At 39.3% G+C, this 24,122-nt stretch overlaps 1 protein-coding gene across 5 annotated transcripts in view; it reads right to left on the reverse strand.

Moving 5' to 3' along the window:
- GPBP1 (GC-rich promoter binding protein 1) overlaps nucleotides 1-24,122 on the reverse strand; it is a 47,408-nt gene that overhangs the window by 12,240 nt on the left and 11,046 nt on the right. For 2 of the 5 annotated variants that reach the window (XM_081089685.1, XM_081089686.1), the window contains exons 3-7: nucleotides 13,890-14,009; nucleotides 6,646-6,769; nucleotides 6,291-6,514; nucleotides 2,922-2,988; nucleotides 1,841-1,900 (exon numbers count right to left, since the gene is read on the reverse strand). In XM_081089685.1, coding sequence (XP_080945811.1) covers nucleotides 1,841-1,900; nucleotides 2,922-2,988; nucleotides 6,291-6,514; nucleotides 6,646-6,769; nucleotides 13,890-13,952 — 538 coding nt within the window. In that variant the 5' untranslated portion in view covers nucleotides 13,953-14,009. The remainder of the gene's footprint in view (nucleotides 1-1,840; nucleotides 1,901-2,921; nucleotides 2,989-6,290; nucleotides 6,515-6,645; nucleotides 6,770-13,889; nucleotides 14,010-24,122) is intronic. The other 3 variants (XM_081089687.1, XM_081089688.1, XM_081089689.1) reach the window with 2 other exon arrangements.

The following is a 24,122-nucleotide window of genomic DNA, read 5'->3' on the forward strand; positions in this document are numbered from 1 at the left end:
TTTCCTTTAACAAAGTCCCCTATTTACTCATATGAAGGACAGGCTTAAAGAAATACACTTCTAAAATAAAAACAATTTCCACGTTGAACAAGTGATACTTCTAACTCTGACCAAATAAAATTTACTTGTGGCACGTTGTCCAATCAAACCCCCTTACTTTTCTTTTCTCAACCTTGAACCTTGGAATAATTTTAACTGTTTCCATATAAGAAGGACATCAAGGAAAGTGAAGTCATTTCAATACATAATTTACCCATATAATGCTTTTACAAAGACATTTGATACAGATTATTCCCTTCTCTTAATCCTGCTTACAAAGTTCCTTAAAAAAAAACAACAGAGCTTTTCAACATGATCTAGCTTATTTAATGGAATCATGTCTGTATGCTTGTGGTTAATATCATTGAATTCTCTAGAAAACGTCCCATCTTTTAAAACTGGTCACCAATTTGCTTTGATTTTAAAAGCTAAACAAAATTCTTAAAAATGAACCTTGATGCCCTCAAGCAGTATATCAAGTATGAGCAAAAATCAGGTAAGTTCATCATCAAGTTATAAAGGAATAGACACAAATAAGAATGCTGAGTTGAAACAAGACTAAGTTTTAAGTTGATTACTAATGACACGTTTTCATGATTCAGTTTCTTAAGCACTGCATGTTTGTTAGGCTCTGCCAATAATATATTGCTGACATGTTGTGTGGTCACAAAAATAGCCAGTAGGAGTCCTGAAAACACAAAAACCAGTTTCTAATTATGTCTCAAATTGCATACAAACCATAATAAACCTATCATTTTATCTCTTCTCACCCCCCCAAACAAATCACACAACTAAATTATTTTAAAGTTCCCACAGGCACACTAAAACACCCTGAATCTTCGATTTAGTTTCACAGTATTAACGAATGGAAATAAGACTGACTGATCTAGAGAGCATTCACCCTGTGCACCAGCAACAGCGGCCCTGGCTAAGGTCAAGGGTACGAGCTGCATGGTATTCCCAGTAAATCCAATTAGCTTCTAAGTAGAATCAAGCTTATGTAACTACATTTTAAATGGCTTAATTACTTTCCCAAAAGGTCTTTTTAAAATTGAGATGTATGTTTAGACTCTTGCAATATTTGATCTATAAAAAATAATTTCAGGGACAAACTGATTTATTTTTAATAGGCATTTCATTTCCATTATTAAATTTTTACTTACCTGGAAAGAAGCACTAGAAAAGGTTCAACTGAAGTCTTTCCTAAATTCTCATGTCTTCCTCAGGAACACAATCGCTATTTTAAATGTTGCAATGGGTAAAACAGTATTTGGGAACCCGGGGGGAAGTGAGAAAGGAATAATAAAGTGCCATACAATGAAAGTTTCATTGTATTCCTATGGGAAGTACTGGGAATTTACCAATTAACCAAGCCACAATTAACCATTGTTTTCTAATGCAGATACACTTCGCAGTTTACCTAAGACACAGTAAAGAGTACATCTTCCTTTTAAACATCTTTCAACTAGTGCTCAAAATCCTTATTACACCAACCCTGAAATAGTAGACCCAAAATCCTTATATTAACACACTGTATTCTCAATATTTTCAAAGAAGTATTTGCCTTTAAATCATTTCCTCTAAACTTATTAAATTAACAAAGGATCAATACCAATAGTATCTATAGGTAATTTTATATGACAAATGCTCGCTGACATTCTTGACTTTTTATGTACTTTCATTCTAATCAAATCCAAATCATTCCTAATTCCTTAGAGAATCTATTTAACACCTTCCAGGTGATTCTATATTCTTATGCAATCAGCTGTTCCCAGAAAAACTGAATAATAAGGAAACATACCTAAGAGAGGAGCTTGGGAGATTGTTTTGGTTGGGTATGTGTGTGTCTGGGCGTGTAGGCCTGGGGAGAGTGGTAGAAATACTAATTTGCAATACAGAAAAAACAATGCCATTCACATGGTTCTCACAAAAGTGTCTGACCACCCCCACCCCCACCCTCAAAAACCCTTAAATCAATCTGGAGATCAAAAGAAACAAAATAATTCCCCAGAGTATCACCCCATAAATACAATAAAGAACAGCACAGGAAGTGGCAAAGTTTAAAATAATGCCTTTATTGTTAGGACTAGTATGCTGCCATAGCCACAATCCTTGTTTTGATAAGTTGTTGATTTTCAGTAGAAACATACAAATGATCGTGTACAAGTTCCAAAGTGAATACACCACCTTTGAATTTGGTATCAAATAATAATTTATTTTTCAGATATCAAATCTTTATATTATAAATTTTTCCATTATTTTAAACTTCACTTGAATCTTTAAAATGCTGTCTAATTTATACTAAGTGCAGTTTAAATCTTTTGTAAGATGCTATCAAATTAAACTCTAAGCAGTTTTAAAGAAAACGGAATTACCAGAAAAACTGTCATTGAGCTTTGACAATCAAAAAGCAAATAATTTCAAACACTGACTAGTTCCATAGGCAAATTTATACATATTTAATACTCTATGTGTAACCATTTTCATAGGTATGATTAGAAGTATGTATCTTTCCAGTTAACTAAGTTTTCAACTTTGAAAAACTAAAAATTAATTTAAAACTAAATCTTTTCTTTAGTTGATGATTGGGGTACTCTCAAAATGACATCCATTCATTACATTAACTTATGACCATTTTTTAAAAATTCATGTGAGTATACTTAATGGTACAAACATGGGCAAATCATTCACTTCGACTCAAAACCTTCTTTTATCTCTAATACCTTGTTTTTAAAAGCTAAGTGCCACCCTTTCGTAGCTAAGCACATCAAAACATATTTAAAAGAAAAGATTTAATTCTGACCTATTTATTTTTAAAAACACAGAAAAGTAAAACCTACAAATATTTTATACCCCTCAAAGATAAATAAAAAATTACTTACCCCATACACCTGCAGCTAAAGACTTATTTTGATTTGGTTCTCTCTCATATTCAGGATTTAAAGACGGCTGAAAGAAAGTTGGAATGAAAACAACACAAAAAATGTTTAACCTCTCACATTTAAAAAAAATAAATCCTTTTAAAAGTAACCTCAAAATCATTCTGAAAAACCTGACATAATTATCTCAACGATTACAGAATAATTATAATCATAGCCCTAACTTTCAACTTAGCCTGCTCATTATTAAAACGGTTACCATCTATCCTCCCTCCTAGCACTAGGAAACAAGGAAAATGTCTTTAAATATTTCCCTCATCCCCAAATGCATCAGAGAAAAGTGTCAGAACAACAACCACCAACACAAGAGAATCAGTCTCTGCATCAATCTGAGAGAGAGACCCTTTCTCAGCATAAGGGCAAGAGCAGGGAAGAGGAAATCAAACTGTCCCCAATTCTTGCTTTCATTACTGGATGCTTTAGTGAGCAACTCGTTCTCAAAGCGAAGTGCAAATTCTTATTTTAACAAGTGATGCTCATAATATTAAAAAGAAATGGAGCCCTAGCTGGTTTGGCTCAGTGGATAGAGCATCACCCTGCGTACTGAAGGATCCCAGGTTTGATACCAGTCAAGGGCACATGACCTGCTTGCAGGCTCGATCCCCAGTAGGGGGCATGCAAAAGGCAGCTAATCAATGATTCTCATCATTGATGTTTCTATCTCTCCCTCTCCCTTCCTCTCTAAAATCATTAAAAATATATTTTAGCCCTAACCGGTTTGGCTCAGTGGATAGAGCATCGGCCTGCAGACTCAAGGGTCCCGGGTTCGATTCCGGTCAAGGGCATGTACCTTGGTTGCGGGCACATACCCAGTGGGGAGTGTGCAGGAGGCAGCTGATCGATGTTTCTCTCTCACCGATGTTTCTGACTCTCTATCCCTATCCCTTCCTCTATGTAAAACACCAATAAACTATATTTAAAAAAATAAAATAAAAATATATTTTAAAAAAAGAAATGGAGTTGAGCACTGAATGTGTGCTCTAAAGCTAATCTTAGTAGATATGTTTACCATCTCAAGTCCTAAATTTCCATTAGTTATATCAGATATGGTCCATGTTATCTAGCAACACAGCCTGCCATGCCATAAAGGTGCTTAACGTGTGTTGGAAAAAAAAAGAATCCTCTACTGACATTACCAAAAGCGCCAAAGGGCATGCACGCAAACCAGTGGATTCCTTGACACAAACTCAAGAGGACTGGCGGCAGTTACATGCGCTTCTCCAGGCTCCTCTGTATGAGGCAGCAGGTGATGGGTCTGCATGCCAGGACTGGGTTGTAATAGCTGATGCCGGCCGTCTTGGAAGTGGGGGTGGGGTATGATAACAGCAGCAGCTAGGTTGTGCTGAGTGCCTATGTGTCGGGCACTGTTCATGAAGTGATTTACTTACATTACTCATTTAACCCTCACAACACTAGGAGAGCATACGATTATCATTTCTGGTTTGTTTAGATGATAAAAATTCCATTTCGTAGTAACTATCGAGTGGATAAAATGGGCTACCGAAACGGGAAGGTACAGTGATTCCAAGGCTACCAGGTTACAGGACCTAAGCATAATTCCTGTCCTTCTCTTTCCCTCACCACTTCCTTGACCTCAATCCAATCTGTCATGTTCTTTCACTTCCACCCTCCCCCCAAACCATCACCAAATTACATCTCAAACCATGTATCTTCGCCTGTCACAGCTCCCACCCAGTCAAACTGTTTCCTCCTGATCAACTCCCGCCGGCCACTTCCTAACTGGTCTCTGCTCTCACTGTAACCCATTCAAGGTCTAACTACTGGAACCGTCTTCAAATCAACTAAAACCAACTCACATGGCTTCTCCAAAGAGGCTGCCTGGTGCATTTGTAATGAAACTAAAATGTTTTATGTTACAGGCAAGAGTCCTACTCAATTAAAACCCCTTCCTCTCTCTCTACTGGGACCGAACACTACTCTTTACCAGCTCTTCCCCATCCTACCAGTCGTAACAGAACTCACTCCTCCAAGTCCCAGCTTAAGACACTTCCCTGCAGAAACCTCTTCTGATCTGCTAAACCAGAGTGGCCAATCACTTCCTGTCTAAATTCTCTGCAAAATACTAATTATTTTTTCTTTTTATGGCCTAAAGTCCCAAAAAGAATATAAACTCACTAACAGTAAAGGACCTTGCCTATCTTATTCACCTATGTATTCTGAAGACCAAGAACAGTTAGGACTCAGAACCACTCGAATGCTGAATGAAGAATGAACATATACACAAAAAGAAATTACCGGAATGAATCACAAGAACTAGATAAGAGTGTACACTAGGTCAATTTTTATGTAACTTGAAACATAGTGTTTAGATAAGCCAGCCACATGGTGAGATTTACCAATAGGAAAAATTAAGAAAATTCTGTTTTTAATTAGTTCATACTTATTTTTAGTAGTAATTGACCTAGGCTAACAATTAGTTTTCCTTTCCTGAGCACAAAGAAACTTCTGAATAGAGAAAGTAGCTGAAAGAAAGGAGAGCTATCCTGGGATTCATTAAGAGTCATACATAAGTAATCAAGTGTAAGAGAGGCAATTTAAGTAAAATGTACTGGTAAAATAGTCTTTCCAAAAATGTACCAGCTTTCTAAAAATAGTATTATGATGCACTTGCAAACAGGTCACTAGAACTCAGCATTATTTCTGAGGGCAATTGTTTAAATTTCTACATGGAGCCTGACTGGCATGGCTCAGTGGTTGAGCGTCAACCTATGAACAAGGAGGTCACGGTTCATCCCTAGTCAGGGCACATGCAGGCTTGATCCCCAGCAGGGAGCATGCAGGAGGAAGCCAATCCATGATTCTCTCTCATCATTGATGTTTCTCTCTCTCCCTCTCCTTTCTTGTCTGAAATCAATAAAAATATATATTTTTTAATATATTTTATTGACTTTTTACAGAGAGGAAGGGAGAGGGACAGAAAGTCAGAAACATCCATCAGCTGCCTCCTGCACACACCCCACTGGGGATGTGCCTGCAACCAAGGCACATGCCCCCGACCAGAATTGAACCTGGCACCCTTCAGTCCGCAGGCTGATGCTAATAAAAATATATTTAAAATAAATAGGTTTCTATAAGGAATAAAATGACAAATTTATCAAAAGTTTTTAAAGACCAAAAAAAAAAAAGAGGAAAAAAAAAAGTTTTTAAAGACCCCATGGTGAGTAGGACACAGACAGAAGGAGGGCGGGAAGGAAAGCTGTGAACTGGACCTGTGTTCTCAGTAGAAAATGAGCTTGTGCTACAACAGCACTTGCAAAAACCACATTTGCACTAAAATGACAAGACACTTACAAAATCCTCAGCCTCAAACTGTTTGCGTTCTCTCCTGTCTTCCTTCCTCCCTGGCTCACTGTCAGGGGTGTTGTTGTCGTGCAGTCCTTGGCCTTTTCCAGAATGGAAAATGCTGCTCCGAGAACGGGCACTCCCGCCATGGTATCCCCCGCGATGATTTATGTTTTCAGTGCCATTTCTCCCATGCGTACGCCATCCATTTTTTTCTTTCCTTCCAAAGTTACCTTTTTGATAATGGTAAAGTATTACAAATTCAAAGATGGTTATACTTAAAGTCTGAATGACAATCAAAACGTTCCTAAAATAATATGAAAAAAAGTTTTCTTAAATTCTATCATTCCTTAGCAAATTTTACCTCCACTGGGACGTCCAATACCAGAATCAAAGCCGTCTGAAGAGTTGTGTCGCCGACGACTCACATCATAACGATTTTCTGTCCATGAAAAGTGTTCAGAATGCTTCTCAAAATTCAGTGAGGACTGAAACAAATTATAAGCATATAGGTAAACATATATATAAAACCTAAATACAACTTTAAAAACTAATACTCTCTGGCTTTATTTCCAAGAATTTTAAATGGTTAGAAAATGTTGTAGTTATGTCAATGTTTGGTAACTTGTAAGATGGACCCATTCCTTTCTTCTACCTTGTGAAAACAGGAACCCATTCAGAACGAGTTTGGCCACTACCTCTACTCACCCCAACATTTGAAAGGTAAAATGGTATAAAGAGAACGAGGCAAAATATGGGTTTTATAACAAAATGTAATACTCTGTATCATATAGTACTTGATTCAAATAGTTCAAGGTTTTCTTCAATATTGACAATTATGGCAACTAAAGCTACAGTTCTATTTTAAGTGCTGTCCTCTTTCCCCAAAACAAATGTTCAAAAAAATTGTCAAAAGAATATATAAAAATGATTTTAAAAAATTAGAAGTGTATAAAACAACTATTTATAAAAGTTGCTGGTTTTTCCCACTACTAACTATTAATCTCCGTTAAAACTTGGAACTGTTTTGAATGCTCTGACCATTTCTCTGGGTTGTATTATGTGACGGTTTCCTCCAGGACAGGGAGGGGAGCTCCTCAGTTGCAATGGTAATCCACTACCTATCCCCAACGTGGTCCCTCTCTCTCTCACATGGCCCCATGGGACTCCTGGTGCCAGCTGCCCTGCTGCCTCAGGCCTCGTGCTGTCTGCTATGCCCTGAAAGACAAAGTCCTTGACTATCTCCTGTCTTCTGCGGGCATCCTGGATGCGGGTTCAGTCTTGTGGGAGGCAACCGATCAATGTTTTTTTCTCTCTCTCTCTCTCTCTCTCTCCCCCCCCCCTCCCCCATCCCTTCCTCTCTCTAAAATCAATAAAAACCTATTTTAAAAATAAATAAAATAGCAACAAGTACTATAATGCACCTGCATACATCTAGCCAAATACATGTAAGACAAAAAAAAAAAAACTATGTAAAACTATAAGACATTTAAAATGACATATATACACTCATACAAATATATATGTGTATATTTCTTAAACCAATATGAAAACAAAGCAACCCAAAAGAAATAATAAAGAATGTACAGCCCTTGTGAGTGTGGCTCAGTGGATAGTGTCGGCCCACATACTAAAGGGTCTCAGTTCTATTCCAATCAAGAACACATACCTGGGTTGTAGGCTCAATCCCTGGCCCTGCTCAGGGTGTGTGCGGGAGGCAACCAATGGATGTGTCTCTCCCTCTCCCTTCCACTCTACCTAAAAATCAATGGAAAGGTATCCTCAAATGAAGATTTAAAAACAAAAAGGAATGTGAATAAGCAATTCACAGAAATGTAATCTAATGTCAAAGAACAATGAAAACGCATCTTATAGCCAAGACTGGAAAAATGTTCACTCTGATAATCTGACAAAATTTTGGCAGGAGTATAATGTAAATGGTTATATGCAGCATACAGCAGTGAAACTCAGTACACCACATGGAAGAGAATTTGGCAATATCTAATCAAGTCTCAGCAATTTTTCTTTTAACTACAGGTTAGAGCCTTGTTACGAGAAGTTTGGTCCACAGACAAGCAAAATCAACATCACTTTGAAGAGTTTAGAACTAGGGTCCTACCCTGAAACCTACTCTAATCAGAACCTGCATTTAAGAAAACCCCAGGGTTATCTTATCACACATTATTAGAGCTTACGGAGCACTGGCCTAGATGATTCTTACCCACGTACAAGGAAACGTTACAAGAACACTCAACGCAGGGCTCTCTCTAGGAGCCAAAAGGTAGACACCACCTCAACTGAACAGACAGATGAAAGGTGGCAGAGGTGCAAGGCAGAACACTAGACAGAGTTTTCTATAATTACACTAAATCTGCAGGTAGCAACATGGAAAAAACCTCAAAGGCAGGATTAATGTAAAAGCAAGATGCAGACATATAAATGAATCATTTATATAAAAGCATGAAACATGCAAAACAATACTATTTATTAACATTCACATAGTGAATAGTAATTAAAGAACATGCATTGAGACTACCTGTGGGGGAGAAAATGAAGACTTCTAAAACAAGTGTTATAAAGAAGTAAGCTGGACTTCAACTATACACAATGTTTTATTTCCAGCTAATACGGCAAAATATTAAGATATGAGTATTGTGGGTGTTTAAGTGTTCTCTCAATTCTCTCTACACTTCTCCATACATTTAAATATTTCACTAAAACCTTCTACCAAGACAAATTGTAGAAAAATATGTGCCATATTAATGGCAAGCAAATCCCACAATATGAAAAGCTATTACAAATCATTAACAAATGGACTGCATTAACGAAGTTCTTAGAAATTTTTCCTAGCCCTAACCGGTTTGGCTCAGTGGATAAAGCGTCGGCCTGCGGACTGAAAGATCCCAGGTTCGATTCCGGCCAAGGGCATGTACCTTGGTTGTGGGCACATCCCCCGTAGGAGGTGTGCAGGAAGCAGCTGATCGATACTTCTCTCTCATCGATGTTTCTAACTCTCTGTCCCTCTCCTTTCCTCTCTGAAAAATCAGCAAAATATATTTTTTTTAAAAAAAGAAATTTTTCCTAACACAAAAATATGCTCAATAAAGTACAATTTTTCACCCAATTTCACAAAGACTTAAAAATGTGAAAACATCCAGCATCACCAAAATTAAAAAAAAAAAAAAAAAAGAAACCAGCCCCCTTGTAATATTTTGATGGGATTATAAATTGGTGCAATTTTCCCAGAGAAATTAGGCACTATCTACCAAATATAAAAACATTCTGATCCAGTGACTCTACTGCTAGGAATTTACTCTACAAATATATTCCTGCAATTTAGTCCATTAATAGGTACTCATTAAATAATCCATGCAGATCCACTCAATACAAGATTATATAGCCACAGAAGAGTTAGGTCCCCGTGTACTGACTATAGAAAGATATTGGAGATGCCATCCTTGAGGGGGAAGAAAAAAAGCAATCTTATTTGTTTACTAAAACCAGGATAAAAATATATTCTGGTGCATGAATAAAAGCCCTAACTGGGCCCTAACTGGTTTGGCTCAGTGGATAGAGCGTCAGCCTGCGGACTGAAAGGTCCCAGGTTCGATTCCAGTCAAGGGCATGTATCTTGGTTGCGGGCACATCCCCAGTAGGGGGTGTGCAGGAGGCAGCTGGTCGATGTTTCTCTCTCATCGATGTTTTTAACTCTCTATTCCTCTCCCTTCCTCTCTGTAAAAAATCAATAAAATATATTTTTTTAAAAAAAGCATCCTGGTATTTCATTTCTAAAAACTAGTCTACTACCTAACAATCAAGAAAAGAACGTTATTAAACTGATAACATTTAAAGTCAGATACACATGGATTCCTGTCCTAGCTCAAGAACTTTGGAACAGGTTACTCATCTCTCTCAACCTGTGCTCTCATCTGTAAATGAGGAAAAAACCGGAGTATCTACCGCTTACGATTTTTGTCATAGAAAGTATTTTACACAGTGATTGGTATGTAGTAACGCCTCAAGAAACATTAGATGATACAATGAACAAGGAAGAGACCGTCTCTCTCTCTCTTGCACATTTTCATTCTTTTTCTGGATTCCTTAGAATATCTGAGTCAGTTACAAAAAACTGTACATAGTAAACAGGAAGTTTGAATACTATACAAACTCTGATACTGTGAATAAACTCAGCTACCAGTCTGACTGGATTTTCTGATCCTCTGTTGGCCTAAAGTTTAAATAGCACATATTTTTCATGCAGGCTCACATTGCTAACACCACTGACAAGTACAGAATTAATCATTGTTTTTTAAATGTTACCATGACAGAATCAATAAAGCACTATTGCTATGCTCTAGCCATATATATAACTACAGAATATTGAATACGAATATGAAAATGTATTGACTATAGCAGAATATCGTAATGTGTTATTTTGTTTAAAAAGAAAAAAAAATCCCTATTCACTTTCCTACCACCCATCTACTCTTAATACCGCACCCCTGGCATTTTCTTTTTTCAAACAATTACTGCACTGAATCATTTATACGCCATAAGCATCTATAGACACAAGCGGCAGACCTTTTTAAATTAAATTCAAAATATTGTGGCGGTTAACTGGTAAAAGGATGCTTCAGCCTAAGGACCAATCACTTCATTGTATTTCCTAAGGTAAGATAATGGGAAAGAAGTATCGACAACAAGGCTTATCTAAAAAGGAACCTAAATTTTTAGTTATCTACAACCATTTTAGTTTGGCATTCCTATAATAATAAAAATGTTACTTTTCCCAAATTGCAGGTCAGAACCTACTAAAAGGTGATGAAATCTGTGCCAGTTTGAATTTTTTAATGGAAAAAGAACAAAAAACCTTAATAGCCCAGCCAGTGTGGCTCAGTGATTGAGCCTTGACCTATGAACCAAGAGGTCACCGGTTTGATTCCCAGTCAGGGCACATGCCTGGGTTGTGGGTTCTATCCCTAGTGGGGGAGGGCATGCTAGAGGCGATCTGATCAATGATGTTTCTCTCATCTGTTTCTTTCTCTCTTAAAAAATAAAAATAAAAACATGTATTTTTTGCCGGAACCGGTTTGGCTCAGTGGATAGAGCGTCGGCCTGCGGACTGAAAGGTCCCAGGTTCGATTCTGGTCAAGGGCATGTACCTGGGTTGCGGGCACATCCCCAGTGGGAGATGTGCAGGAGGTAGCTGATCGATGTTTCTAACTCTCTATCTCTCTCCCTTCCTCTCTGTAAAAAATCAATAAAATATATTTTTTTAAAAATGTATTTTTTAAAAAGACAACAGGAAATATTAGTGCACCACAAGTGTATGCTTTTTAGTAATACCTATGTGTATACAAAAACATTCTTTGAAATTTACTTCTGACTGGGTTCCAATAAACACTTCAAAAGTGTTTATGCCAGATATTATCAATGCAGTTTAAAATCTCACCACATGATGGCACTAAAATTCTACACACCTCAGAAAACTACTAAAGTTCTGAAAATATTTTTACCCTTAAATCCTTGTATCATCCCTTCAAACAAATATATGAAATAATTCCTTTAAGTTGAAACAGAGAACCCAGCAGTATATTATTATTTATTCCACTTATACAGCATAAGATTTAAAAGGGCTCTGTAGAAAACAGGTTAATTATAAATGTAAGTCCATAAATAGAGATTTTGAGATGAAAGTAAAAGACAGAAGGTAATACGAATATAAAAAGTTGCCGAAACCGGTTTGGCTCAGTGGATAGAGCGTCAGCCTGAGGACTGAAGGGTCCTGGGTTCGATTCCGGTCAAGGGCATGTACCTGGGTTGCGGGCATATCCCCAGTGGGGGATGTGCAGGAGGCAGCTGATCTATGTTTCTCTCTCATCGATATTTCTAACTCTCTATCTCTCTCCCTTCCTCTCTGTAAAAAATCAATAAAATATATTAAAAAAAAATCTTTAAAAAAAAAAAAAGAATATAAAAAGTTATTACTGGAAGGTGTGTGTTTGTGTTTATCAAAATTACTTTGGGTAAAGTATAAGGAGATAGTTTCAAATACTGCTGGTTAAGAGTTCTAATTGATACCATTTTCTGGAGGCAATTTAGAATAAGTCAGTGAAAATTTAGAATAGGCGATCCCAATTCTCAAAGTCATCATCACTGTTTATGAGGGCCTACATGCAGATCAAGAGTCAGGTTCCAGAATGCAGGGTTTCACCAGACATAAAAGTCAGTCTCTGTCAACCACAGATTAACATTTGAATGAAGAATTATTCTCAAACGTTTTCATGTTTTGCAACTAACTTTTCAGGTGCTGGTAATTTTCTTGATCTGCTTACAAATAAAAACAAGTCTTATACTCATTTCAGAGAACATGCACAACAGAGAAGAAGGAAGCAGAAAATTTCTATGTATCCCAGCTCTGAAGTGAGCCTGGAAGGAAATGAGCCCACTAAAGGGACAGATGAGAGCAGCTGAGGGGAAAAATTAAGCAGCAATTCCAGAAACCGACACATCAGAGAGAAAGGAGTAAACAGAGAGTCTGAACTAAGACGTGATCCCAGTGGCTTAATCAGTAGAAGTCTCCATTCCCAACCAAGTTCAAATCCCACTTTACAGGACAGGAAATGGAATGCCAAAGATGAGTCCTATGGAAAGAGAACAGGAAAAGCACCCTGGCTCACACTAACTCATGACAAAAGGCAAGTCAATGAGCCTTCCAGTGAATCAACCTGCATAAAAAAGGTATGATTACTAAGATCCAGCTTCAAACATGAAAATTCTATTGCCTAGGAATTCTGTCACTCCAGTGCAGCTTTTTCAACATATCATAGCCAAATTTACTATGCTCTAACAAGTCCCTCATAAGGGAACAACTTTCCAAATTATAAAATTGTTCCCATAAGAGCTATTTTAAATACTGTTCATAAAACCTGGTAGAGCTTTATTAATAGGCAGCAGATGATCAAGACCCTCTCTTGATTTCTTCAAATTAAGGAAAGAAGTGGATGACAGCTATTAAACCAAGTAGATTGCCTCTAACAATTCCAAAGTCCCTCATACAAACTATGCTGTTTTGGTAGTTTAGTAAAATGAACAATTCTTAGATTAGTGAGTCCTGATTATTGTAACAATATTGCAAACTCCTCAACACTCCTGAAGTTTTAGTAATGTGCCATTCAAAGTCTCACTGATTATATAAAAAAGAAGTCTTCCAGTTATATGGAAAGACTTCAAAAACCTTCACTTACAAAGAAAACAACGAACATTATGTCAAAGTAAGTAAGGCAATTTATCAGAAAAATAATATAGAAAAAGGTAGGATGCAATATTCAATATACTAACAGATTTGAAATAGTGTATGAAACTTTTATTCGTACAAAAGACAACTTAGAAGTAAATAGTTTCATATGATGATGGTACACTGAAAACTGATTTTTTAAATAATAAAAACCAATAGATGAAATAAAAACTAACTTAAATGTTAATACAAAAAGTATTTCTCTGCAAAAATATTAGGCCTTCACGTCTTAAAACTACACTTGTATAGAATGTGACCAAAGAGACAGACAGAAAGACAAAAAGAAGAGAGAAAGATGCAAGAAAGAGTACCTTTGTTGATGATGGTGGAGTGGGAAAATTAAGCCAGGCTGGAGCAAAGTCATGCTGCGCCATTTAGGTCCAGTCTCTCCGACTCAATGAAACAAGGCTTCAACACCTCATGGCAAGTCCCTGTCACATAAAAATGGAAGGAATTAGACCTGCAGCTCCTGGCCAAAATGACCTTATTCTGTGTTCCTTTAAGTTACAATGATCTTATACTTCAAGGTTCCACTTATTATGAGATTCCAGAAAAGGCAAGTGATAGAAGCTACACCAATAGGGTGGGTTGAGGGCCTTGGGGAGGGGAATGAGTGCATAGGGAAGGAGGGAATTTCTGAGGTAATAGGGTATTATCTACGATTGTGGTGATAGTTATATAAATGTACATTTGTCAGAACTCATCAAATTGTACACTTAGACCTAGCTAATTTTATTGTAGAAAGTACATCTCAATAAAGCTTATTTTTAAAAAATTAAAATGGCCTTATCACAGACTAGACATTCAGTGTCTCCTGATATCACACAATAGGACGCACATAACACCATCTATGATTACTCTTGCCCCACCCCAGCAGGGAATAAGAAATCTAACCTAACTACCAATCTGAATTCTAAATTAAAGTTTTTGGGAGCCTCTCTCAATTGCATCAATAAAACTTTCAAGTTGCCAGTACAATCTAAACACAGTAAATTCAGTTTTTTAAAATAAGGCAGAAGCCAAGTAGACAACTAGACTCATTTCAATGAAGAAATCGGATTTTCTGAACATCAAGATGCCGAAGTTTAATAACAAGTGTTTTATATTCACAAATAACCTCAACTATGAAAAATTTTAAAAATGAAATGATTGATACTACTGTTAATCTTCCTTTTTCAAGTCACCTGGCCAGTGTGGCTCAGTGGTTGAGCCTCGATCCATGAACCCCAAGAGGTCACAGGTTCGATTCCCAGTCAGGGCAAAGGCCCAGGTTTCAGGCTTAATCACCAGTGGGGGGTGTACAGGAGGCAGCCAATTGATATTTCTATCTCTCTCTAAAATCTGTCAAACTACAGCGGGAAGGCCGGGGAGGGTTGGGGGGCAGGAGGGGAGGGTAAGAGATCAACCAAAGGACTTGTATGCACGCATATAAGCATAACCAATGGACATAAGACACTGGGGGGTAGGGGAGGCCAGGGGATTGTTAAGGGCAGGGAAAAAAGGAGACATATGTAATACTCTTTGTAATACTTTCAGCAATAAAACAATTTCAAAAAATAAAATAAAATCAATAAAAACATAGGAAAAAACAAGTCTTCTGTCAAATATTAAGTGCTATGCCCATCATTTTTTAAAGCTATATCAATTTCCTATCCTACTTCTTAAAAACTTCTCAGAGTATTACAGAAATATTCTATATCTACTATCCCAAACTGTGCTGGTCTATTAAAAGATAGGTTAAGCCCTAACCGGTTTGGCTCAGTGGATAGAGCATCAGCCTGCGGACTGAAGGGTCCCAGGTTTGATTCTGGTCAAGGGCATGTACCTTGGTTGCAGGCACATCCCCAGTAGGGGGTATGCAGGAGGCAGCTGATGGATGTTTCTTTCTCATCCATGTTTCTAACGCTATCCCTCTCCCTCCCTCTCTGTAAAAAAATCAATAAAATATATTTAGAAAAAAAAAAGATAGGTTAAAGAGTAGCCAAATACAAAAAAACAGACATAACTAGTTAACTCACTATAGTAATAAAAATGTTTAAATGCTAAATGCTCATGAGAACCAGGGATAGAAAAACATTGATAAAATTAGAAAAGCCTGACACAATTCCAAGAAAACACTTATGAAACAAATGTGAGATTTTTTTAAGAGCATACCTAGTCAAAATCTATATATAGAAAAGCCTAATATGCAAATTGTCCCTTCAGGAGTTCGATCCCTTGCTATGATGTGCACTGACCACCAGGGGGCAGCACGGAATGAAGGGAGGCCCCAGCCACCAGCCAGCAGCCGGAAAGCCTGGATCGGCCCTGATCGCCGGCCAGGCCTAGGGACCCTACCCGTGCAAGAACTTCGTGCACCGGGCTTCTATTGAACTATATAAAAATTCGGACATTCTAATTCTACTACATCTTGTTACTTTTTAAAGTCTTCTGAAATAAAAATGAAATCTAAAGTGTTTTAGACTGTATGAAGGATTTTTATTATCTATTAGGGGCCCAGTGCACAAATTCATGCACCTTGAAAGGAACTGTGGACTGCGAGACTGCAGTAGGCACAGGGGAGGGTCTCGGCCCACCCTCCATGCCCCTGCCTGGCCCCTCCCGCCGCGGCCCCCGGTCCCGTCTGCTAACGGCGCAGAGCAATTGGGGCTGGCACCAGCAGCGCGTGCAAACAGGACTGGTGCCGTTAGCGGGTGCGAGCAGCAGCTGCTGCCCTGATGGCCCCTCAGGAGGGGGGGAGGGGGGGATAAGCCCTCAGGGGCGATCAGGGCCAGCACCAGCAGCAGGTGCGAGCACTGGGCGGGACTACAGTGCATGAGTACAAAGATTTTTCAGTAACCACCAGAGGCTCGCCCCAATGACAGCAACCAGCAACCAGCGCCCCGCCTTGGTCTGGCGCCCCCACTCACCTGCTCCACCATCCCACCACAGCCAACACCCGCCATGTTCCATACACGCCCCCTGGTGGTCAGCGCACGTCATAGCGACCGGTTGCTTGGTTGTTCCGCCACTTGGTCTATTTGCATATTAACCTTTTATTATATAGGACTTTGACATGAAGCTAAATACTAAACTGCTTTGTGATGGAATGTTACTTTTCCAACAACTTTTTGTTGTTGAAACTCTTAAGATTATAATCCTAATAACTTAATAGGAATGAAAATTTACTTTTATAACTTGTACCAAATGACAATTCACATGAAATTCCAGAGAACTTAAATTAACCAATAATTTAAAGCTTATCATTTTAAACAGGGTCTCATCCAAAATGATGGTTAAGTGAGAAATTGTGTACTGAACACTATCCCTAAGAGACAACCATCAACATTACCTACACATTTCTGCAATGTCTTCAATGAACTGTAATTTAAATCTAGTTCTTGAAGAATAAAGTATGACTAGCTAATGGCAGAAGTTTTTTCATGCTCTGAAAAAAGCAAAGAGCAAATACTAGTTCATGTGATAGCATTTACAAAAGTGTTGTTGAGGTCAAGATGTACCACCCCAAAATATACCACTTTGACAAAAGAATAGTTTTGAGCTGAAGGCATTTGAGTTCCCAAAATCCCCTATCTACCTAAAGCAGAGTCTCCCAAAAACAATTTATCAATCCCCTACATTGGAGCAACTCCAACCTTCTCTCTGGGAGACAAAAACAATCTGCAATCACCCAAACATTGCCACAAACTATCATTTCTCTAGTCAGGTTCTCCAGCCAGGTTCTGTCTTTAGTCTCCTGTTACATCTGTATTTATACCAGATTATGTAGCTTAAGCATGATTGTTTGTAGTTTAAGTGATTAACTACCCGCCTGGCACTTAGATAAGGAGTTTTACTGATTTATTCCTTTCCTTAGTCCTGTTAATCCCCAACTCCAGGGAAAAATCCCCACCTGGGGAAACAACCTTTCTGGGGGAGGTGGTCCTGTTTAAAACACATAGCGCTAAGAAGGGGAGCAAACATATGCCATATACGCCAGGTCCCTTGAAACATAAGCTGTGCAGATGTTTCTTCCCTGCAGCGACTGTGTCAAGCAGCAAGGGTGGACCGGCTCCCAGCAGAGAGCATTATGCTAAGTGAAATAAGCCACATGATCTTACTCATTTATGGATAATAATGACCATTATAAACTGATGAACAAAAATAGATACAGAGGCAGAGCAGCATCGAACAGACTGTCAAACTACAGCGGGAAGGCTGGGGAGTGTTTTGTGGGGCGGAAGGGGGGAGGGTAAGAGATCAACCGAAGGACTTGTATGCATACATATAAGCATAACCAATGGACACAAGACACTGGGGGCTAGGGGAGGCCGGGGAAATAAATGTCAAGGGGGAAAAAAAAAGGAGACATATGTAATACTCTTTGTAATACTTTAAGCAATAAAAAAAAAAAAAAAGCTGCTGGGTGGGGGCAGCGGAGGAGCCCATGGCCTCTCCCATGGGACAGGCTCCACATCTCTCCCTCCTTCTCCCCAGCTCTCCTTGGAGGCTCCGCTTGGCCAGCACAGCGCCTCCCACACAGCCCGACCACGGAGGAGAAAGGGGGAGGCTGCAGACAAGAATTCGCAGGAGGAGGGGGCAGAGTAGTGCCACCAAGTTAGATGGAGGAGAGGGAGGGAGAGATCCCACAGGACTGGGGACAGAGATGGGCGGGGAAGGAGGGCCGGGGAAACATCACCCTTGGTTGAAGTAGAAATCCTGACCCTATTTTACAGACCCCAGTGGAGTGAGTGCGTGTGTGGGGGGGGTGGGGGCGGGGGGGGGGGGGGGAACTGCAAAGACAAAAGAGGGTGTGAGGGGGGATTGGATGGATGGAGAGCAGCATCGTTTCATTCATAGCCTATTTATTTTTATTGATTTTAGAGAGGAAGGCAGGAGAGAGAGATAGAAACATCAATGATGAGACTCGATCTGCTCCCTTCTGCAAGCTCTCTACTGGGGATAGAGCCTGCAACCCAGGAATGTGCCCTTGACCAGAATTGAACCCAGGACCCTTGAGTCCGTGGCTCTATCGACTGAGCCAAACCATCTAGGGCAGTGGTTCTCTACCTTCCTAATGCTGCAACCCTTTAATATAGTTCCTCATGTTGTGGTGGCCCCCAACCATAAAATTATTTTCGTTGCTACTTCATAACTGTAATTTTGCTACTGTTGTGAATCGTAAATATCTGATATGCAGGATGTATTTTCATTGTTACAAACTGAACATAATTAAAGCATAGTGATGAATCACAAAAACAATATGTAATTATGTGTTTTCCGTTGGTCTTAGGCAACCCCTGTGAAAGGGTCGCGACCCACAGGTTGAGAACCACTGATATAGGGCAACCCATGGCCTATTTAAAACCGCTGCAGTAGGCTGAGCAGGGGGCTTACTATGATGGTGTTACCTGATAATGAGGGTGTCTCCTTATGTTGGGGTAACAGGAACTGCAGTGAAGTAAAGATACATGGAGCCTGCAAAGGGTTACTTTTACACACACACACACACACACACACACACGCACGCACACACGCACGCACACGCACACACGCGCGCGCGCGCAATTTACTTCGTGTGGCAGCTGCAGAGGGTGAGCAGAGCCTTGGAAGGACATGAGGTCTCCAAGACCAGGGGCTGGAGGGAAAGTGTGTGCCGAGCATTCCGCACTCGACCAACCGGTCGCTATGATGTGCACTGACCACCAGGGGGCAGATGCTCCGACCGGTAAGTTAGCTTGCTGCTGGGGTCTGGCCAATCGGGACTGGTGAGACGGGGCTGGACACGCCCTGGAGCCCTCCAGCAGTCCCTCCCTGGCCACCGGCCAGATCAGGCCTGGGCAAGATGGTCCTGATCAGCCCTGATCGCTGGCCAGGCAGAGGGACCCCACCTGTGCATGATTTCATGCACCGAGCCTCTAGTATAATTATATTAACCAATGTCACCCCCAATAAATTCAATAAAAAGGTTTAAAAAAAAGACTGCAACCTGTCTCAGCTGTGAGGATTTGCATACTTTACACAAGATAATATGCTAATCCTGGTGTATTTAAACTTTTCTTTTTTGCACTAATTTCTTTAAATTTTTTTCATTAAAACATTATCCTTGTTAACAAAACAAAACAGCCCAGGCTGGTGTGGCTCTGAGCGTTGTTCCATGCACCAAGAGCTCAACAGTTCAATTCCCAGGCAGAGTACATGCCAGGGTTGTGGGCTCAGTACCCAGTAGGGAACGTGCAGGAGGCAAAAATCTATGTTTCTCTCCCATTGTTGTTTCTCTCCCTCTCCCTTCCTCTCTCTAAAATCAATAGAAATTTATTTTTTAAAAACAGCAACAACAAAAAAAAACACCACTAGGGGACCACAAGCTAAGAGTCAGAGGCTACCCAAGCCAAAGAATACAGACTCTGCCCTGGCCAGTTTGGCTCGGTTTGTTGTAATGTTGTCCTGCGCACCAAAAGATAGCAGGTCTGATTCCTGGTCAGGGCACCCAAGAAAGGCAACTGATCAATGTTTCTCTCTCACATCAATGTTTCTCTCTTTCTAAAAATTAAAAAAAACAAAACAACAACAACAAAAAAAAACTAAAAAGGATACAGGCTTTACAAAAATAATTGAGAAAAGTTACTGAATAAACAACTACAACCCACAGCAGGCAACCGAGGATTAGGGGTAGAGGGAGAATATTCCATTCCCAGAGTCAACAAATTACAATATTAAAAATGTTCAATTTTCTACAAAAGAAAAAAAAACCATGCAAAGAAATAAGAAAGCATGGCCAATTCACAAGCAAAAAGAATTGGCAGAAACTGTCCCTGATGAAACACAGCCCTCAACTGTCTGAAATACAAAGAGCTGAAGAAAACCAGAACAATGTCTCAACAAATAGAGCAGCAATAAAGACACAAATTATAGAAGAGAACCAAAGAAAAATTCTGGAGTCAAAAAAAAACAATGACTGAAATGAAAATTTCACTGGACAGTTTCAATAGCAGATTTGCGGCAGAAGAACCAGAGAACTTGAAGAGAGGTAACTTAAAATTGTAAGTCTAAGGAGCCGGAAGAAAAGAAAAAAACCCAACAGAGCTGAAAACATCTGTGGGACAGCGTACACATAGAAGTTCCAGAAGGAAAAAGGAGGAGAAAAAGGCATAAAGAGTTATCTAAGGAAAGAATGGTTATAAACACACAAATGTATGTATCTAAGAAGCTAACCAAACCTCCAGAAAGATAAACACAAAAAGATCCACCTCTGGGTGCCATCCTGCGTCCCCACATGTGTGCACTTCTTGCTTGGCCCCTTTTCCTCTCCAACAAGATAACTGCCATGAGCCCAACTGCAAGCACAGGTGCACACTAGTCGGAAAGAAACTGCCCACAAAAAGAAGGTGGCTCAGGAGGCGATGAAAAACTTCAGTTCTCCCCACAATGTTAGGGGTAAACAATATCTCTGGTATTGAACAGGTAATATTCACAGACCTAGGAACTGTGATCCATTTTAAGAACCCTGAAGTCCAGGCAACTCCGGCAACCAGCACTTTCACCACTACTGCCATGCTGAGACACAACAGCTGATGGCAATGCTGCCCAGCATATTAAACCAGCCTGGGACAGACAGTCGGACTAGTTTAAGGAGAATGACATGATCTTACAGATAGAAAATTATAAAGAATCCGTGGGAAAAAAAGAGAAAAAACCTATTAGAGCTAATAAATTCAGCCATGTTTCAGGATGACAGATAACTCAGAACTCAGGTGTACAAATGACAACCCAAAAGGAAAATTTAAACAATTCAATTCTACTTACAATAACATGCAAAAGAATAAAATATCTAGGAATAAATTTAACCAAAAAGGTATAAAACTTGTTCACTAGAAACTACAAAACACTACTGAAGGAAAATTTAAAAGACCAAATAAATATAAACACATCCCACATTCAAGGACTGGGAAACTTAATACTGTTAAGATATCAGTATTACCCAAAGTGATACACAGATTCAACATAATCTATATTAAAATTCCAACAACCTTTTCTGGAGAAACAGAAAAGTCATTCTCAAATTCATCTGAAACTGCAAGGGATCCCAAATATTTAAAAGTATGTCTGTGTGTGTGTGTGTCTGTGTGTATATGTATATGTACATATATATATATATACACAAATAAATATATATATATATATATATATATATATATATATATATATATATATATAAAGTTAGAATTGTGGGACTCACAGTTCTCTATCAAAACTTACTACAAAGCTACCATGATCAAAGCAGTGTACTACTGACAGAAGGACAGATATATAAATCAATGGAATAGAATTGAGAGTCCAGAAATAAACTTTTACACATATGGCCAAATGAGTCTTCAAAATACTTAAGATGATTCAATGGGGGAAAGAACAGTCTTTTCAAGAAATGGTACTGGGACTCCAAGTGACACCATATTCAGAAACAGATGCAATAATGGATCAAAGACAACTAGAAAAGCTAAAACTATAAAACCATCAGAAAAAAATAGAGGTAAAGCTTCATGACCTTAACTTTGGCAGTGGATTTTTAGACATGACACAGAAACGCAAGTTAACAATAGGAAAAAGAACTTTTATCACACAAAATGGACTTTAAAACAAAGGATATAAGGACCCTTCATGATGATAAATGAATCAATCCAACCAAAGGATATAAACCTTGTAAACATTTATGCCACCAACAAAGGAGCAACTAAGGATACGAAGCAAATACTGATGAACATAAAGGGAGAGATTAAAAATACAGTCATAAAAGGTGATTTTAACACCACACTGACATCAATGGATAGATTTCCAGACTGGAAATCAACAAGGAGTGTCTTTAAATGGCACACTAGAGTAGATGGACTTAATTGGTATTTTCAGAGCATTTCATCCCAAAGAAGCTGAATAAACATTCTTTTCAAGTGTACATGGAATATTTTCTAGGATAAATTACATGCTAAGACAATAGCTAAAAGGACATACTGCATACATACATACACACACACACACACATACATATACACAAACACACACACCTTGCTAGGCAATTTGCTTAGGGCTTTACAAGTATTATCTCATTCAATCCTCCCTGCATCCCAGGAAGTTATTATCTTTTCTTCAAACAAGAAAAACAGGTTTATATATGTAGGTATATAAATATATATAGATATACGTGTGTACGAATATATATATTATACATATATATACACATACATATATATGGCACATAGAGTTCCTAAGGTCACAGTACTAATCAGTGGCAGCTGAAATTCTTAAGCACTATACACACCCACATACATACACTATAAATAACCCAGGATACATTAGGTAGAGACCTTTCTTATCTTATAAAATACTAGAGGCCCAGTGCACAAAAATTTGTGCACTCAGGAGGGTCCCTCAGCCTGGCCTGTGCCCTCTCGCAGTCTGGGAACCCTCAGGGAATGACCACCTGCTGGCTTAGGCCCGCTTCCTGGGGGGATTGGGCCTAAGCTGGCAGTCAGACATCCCTCTGGCAGCCCGGGAGCCCTCGAGGGATGTCCACTTGCCAGCGGGGAGCAGGCCTAGCTGCAGTCGGACATCCCTAGCGCTGCTGAGGAGGCGGGAGAGGCTCCCACCACCACCGCTGTACTGGCAGCTGGCAGCCTGGCTTGTGGCTGAGCAGAGCTTCACTCTGTGGGAGATCACTGACCACCAGGGGCAGCTCCTGCATTGAGCGTCTGCCCCCTGTTGGTCAGTGTGTGTCATAGTGACCAGTGATTCCCAGTCACTCTGCTGTTAGGGTCAGTTTGCATGTTACCCTTTTATTATATAGGACTAGAGGCCCGTTGCACAAAGAGATTCGTGCAATAGGCCTGACTTCCCCTGGCTGCCGGCACCAGTTTTCCTCCGGCATCCGGGACCCAGGCCTTTGGTCCTGCCACAGCGGAGAAGCCAAGCCTCGTCAGTCTTCAGTCCATGCCTGCGTATGCAAATTAACCACCATCTTTGTTGGGTTAATTTGCATAGTCGCTCTGATTGGCTGGTGGGTGTAGCTGAGTGACACCAATTTACATGTTTCTCTTTTATTAGTGTAGAAGACTAGCTTTACTATCAAGTACTGAAGCATTTCCCTAAGTTCTGAGTAAGATTTAGTCTTACAGCTATCTCAAACTACACAAAGTACAAATCTCAATCTCTTCCTAGACAGGTAAAAGACAAGTACTTTGAGCTACCACTGCAGTCACAACTGGCTCTCCACTAATCTAGCCAACTTTGTCCCCAAACAGACTCTTGTACTCATTAAATTCAGCCCTTGAAAGGATAATTTAAAGGAGTAAGGTGAAAACATTTTCACTCCCTTTTCTCTGTTTACAAGTTCCTATAAAAGGAACTCATATTAGTGGAGGCGAGACCAAAGAGTAATTCATGTGAAAAATCTGAAACTATCAGTTGAGTTATAGAAAAAAACTAAGGCAACTAAGCTTGCATTGCAATAGTCCTTACGCCATCTTATCAGGTGAATCCCACTTTTCAAGTCGTTTTCAACGTAGCTAGTAATC

Source organism: Myotis nattereri (genome assembly GCF_964212035.1).
Source record: "Myotis nattereri genome assembly, chromosome: 4".
Taxonomy (NCBI): domain Eukaryota; kingdom Metazoa; phylum Chordata; class Mammalia; order Chiroptera; family Vespertilionidae; genus Myotis; species Myotis nattereri.